The sequence below is a fragment of the Bipolaris maydis genome (assembly GCF_028858645.1).
Source record: "Bipolaris maydis strain C4 unplaced genomic scaffold PSV08scaffold_16, whole genome shotgun sequence".
Taxonomy (NCBI): Eukaryota; Fungi; Ascomycota; class Dothideomycetes; order Pleosporales; family Pleosporaceae; genus Bipolaris; species Bipolaris maydis.
In genome coordinates this window covers 423,847-427,063 of record NW_027093872.1, presented here as the reverse complement: position 1 = coordinate 427,063, position 3,217 = coordinate 423,847, and the positions used below count along the sequence as shown (strand labels likewise).

The following is a 3,217-nucleotide window of genomic DNA, read 5'->3' as shown; positions in this document are numbered from 1 at the left end:
AAAGATAATCAATTCTTCGAAGAGATAAAAAATATAGTATCGATCTGTGTAAGAGATAAACTATACTAAGTTGATTACTGTAACAGCCTGAACGCCCTTCACCTCCCATACTCGTCTACGACTTCGTTTCGTATGCCTGCCTACCTATCTACCCGGCTCAATTGTTGCTTAGGCAACTAGCTTTGTATATAGATAGCCAAGTAACCCGGAGCTTAGCTCTCTATCGAATACAATTTTGTTACCTAGGCCTGCCCAATTTGTTAAGGGTTGAAGAGGCCTTCGAACGAGTTTGCATTAACCTATACTACAGAAGAAGAAAGATAAGGAGAGTAAGGTTGTTGTACGACAGCTACTACTTTATACTCTTTCGTTAGTTCCGTCTTACGAAGGAGTTCTAGTGACTAGGTGTCCTTATAGTAGGTACGTGGTATTACCACGTGTCTCATTCACAGCGTAGCCCCTTGCAGGCTGCACTCTGATAAGTCTGTTGGAAAGGATTTTTAGGAGGTGTAATTGGAGATGCGACTCACGTCATGGAATGGCTTGTGATATAGGGACGCGCGTTAATCACGAGCCAGACATGTATCTCGCAGATCCCGTGACGTCAGCACGTTTCTACCCACCGAAACAACAGTACAGAAAACCCACAAGACACACAATGTCGTCCTCCGAATGAAATTGTTCTTACACTACAACACTTCAGCTGTGTTCAGACCCGTCCCCAACACCTAAACTTCCACAGTGCCTTTTGGTACCTCCTCAGTCTTCATATCAGATGGAGCCGGCTCCTCAATAATCTCATCAAAAAGGCCTCCCTCAGGCTCTCTCTCCGTGCCAATAACCCTGAGGATCCTCCACGCCCTGCGAAACTCGTCGCGGATAGCTACGATGCCACGATGCGTCACCGTCCTCGCGACATTGTGATCAGTCTCAAATGGATCCTCGATAGCAAAGAGGTACCGATTGGTAACCTTCTTCTCAGCCGTAATCTTCGTTGTTGCGCTAACCCAGCCTTTGCTCTGCTTCGACACGATACCGCCGGGTGTGCGGAGTGAAAGGACTTCATTTGTCCAGTGGAACTGAGGTGGTCTCGGGTAACCGTAGCCGGACAACGCAGCGAAGTATTGGAAGAAGCCGCGTAGCAAGGCGCCGATTGATTGCGTGTTCTGTGTCAGACGACCTTCCTGTGCTGCTTTGATGATTTCCTCTTCGTTGCGCCAGAAGCGGACTTCGTAGCCGGAGATCTTGGTGCTTTTGAAATATTGTTCTAGAGCAGCCGCATCGGTAGGTAATGGGACGGCGTGTTGGAGGTTCGGACATACGGGTGGTGAGGCGACGTTGACGAGGTAGTGTAGGACCATGAGTACCCATCCGTATGAGGAGAGGGTACCAGAATAGGCACTGTTGACTTTGCGACGCTTGGCCCATGATTTTACGAAGAGAACTATGGGGCGTACGCGAGGATCGGTCAGAGAGTAACAGCGGAGCATGTGAGTGTTGTGGATGCCGAGTGGATTTGCAAAGTTGATGTCGCACTGGATACCGCAACCATCCTTGGGGAAATCCAGGGGGCCGACTACCTTCTCCCGCGTCCAAGACTTATCGGAGCGTTGGTTTTGAACCTTTTTAGCTTTATTCTCAGCGCTGTCATTGGCAGATTCATCCGGCTTCGCAGCTGTTTGTGAAGGTGTAGACTCGGGGGACTCTGTCTTCATTCGAGCCTCACGCAGAGCTTGAGCTCTTTCTATCAACTCTGCCCAGTTAACCTTCCAGTCTGGATCAGAAGATACCGCCAATTGGGCTGCAGCTTTTATCTCATCGTCAGAATCCTTGATTAGCTTTCGAATAGCAATCATCTCGTCATTATCAGAGGGTTCGAACAGCTTACGAGCAGTAAGCATTAATTCATCATCAGACTGCTTCCATAGCTTCGATCGAGGCACCGAACCCTGTACCGGTGGTTCCTGTGGCTGATCCGAGGGAAACTTCTCTTCTTCAGGGAGTTGGTCCCACTTCTCACGTTCCTCAGTAAGAGCTGCGTACAGTTTATCGGTAGGATGTTGGCAGATTTTCAAAATAGGCACACGCGTTCGTGTGAGGAGCCTGCCACCGAATTTTGAATCAAGAACTGCTCGTTCTAATAGCCTTGGAATACAGCGATCAATTTCAACTTCATGGGCTCTTGCGGGGTCCTTCCAATCTGGTATCACTGCAAGGTCCATGTCTGAGCCGGGAAGCCCAAAGCCAGATGCGAGACTGCCAAAACCAACGAGAGAGATTGTTGCAATGTCTCCTGAATATTCCCTGGCGAGTGCTTCCTTCATGATCGTCTCTAACTGCCGTCTGAATTCTTCTTTGGACTCCAACTCAGACCTGGACATCTCGACCTTGGGGATCTCTTCTGCTGCGATCATATCTAGATGTTTGACCTGGGCTTGTGGATTCTCCGGGGGTTGATTCATTTGTGTATGATGTATATACGAACCTTGTGGACGAGCTTCTCCTCGTGGTCGCTGCATAACCCTTGAAGGGTACACACGCGGGATACCATCTGCGTTCTGGTTCCACTGCTGATGATATTGTTGTCCAAACGGCCTTGAGAGATGTGATTGGCTGTCTGAGGCCAGGTCATTTTGTGGCGTGTTGTGGGAATTTGTTGGGGGCTGCTGATGCCGTTGGTTGGGGTAGTGTCCTCGTCCACCTCCCCTGGGGAGAGAACCATTTACGGAGGGGTTCGCGCGCCATCCTTGGCTTTGACCCTGATCTTGATTTGGAGCAGAGTGGCCATAGTAGTTGCCATCTGCGCCATTGTGGAAGCTCCCACGCCCTCTGCCTCTGCCTCTGCCCCGGCCCCGTCCTCGCCCACGGCCGCGACCTGGTTGAATATCTTGAGTGACTTGCCCAGACATGCTCACATTACTAAGTATCATGTTGCGCAACTGACTTTCCAGCCCAGTAAACTGCGATGAATTCGCCTGCTCCATTCTGTAAAGTTAGTCTAGTCGTTGCGGGAAACTCAAATAATGGCTGGGTCTAATTTCTGAGCGTTTGCTCACGACAGCAGATGTTTTTTCTGTCCAAAAGGCGCAAAGTGAACCGAGATGACTTTTAAGGGGTCAATGGTGTTCTCGCGTGTCTTTGAAAGCAGCCGGTGACGCAGCAGATCAACTCCCGCTTTGGATTTTCTTATGGCGGCGGCTGCCGTTCACCGTTTCAG

General features: G+C 49.8%; 1 protein-coding gene across 1 annotated transcript; it reads right to left on the bottom strand.

Moving 5' to 3' along the window:
- Positions 1–502: 502 nt before the first annotated feature.
- On the bottom strand, positions 503–2,984 carry PSV08DRAFT_231242 (uncharacterized protein; the record flags this gene model as incomplete). The annotated part of the gene is made up of 2 exons (XM_014223508.1): positions 503–1,856; positions 1,956–2,984. 2 exons carry the CDS (start codon positions 2,982–2,984, stop codon positions 729–731), a joined length of 2,157 nt encoding a protein of 718 aa, XP_014078983.1. The 3' UTR covers positions 503–728.
- Between the last annotated feature and the right edge of the window lie 233 nt (positions 2,985–3,217).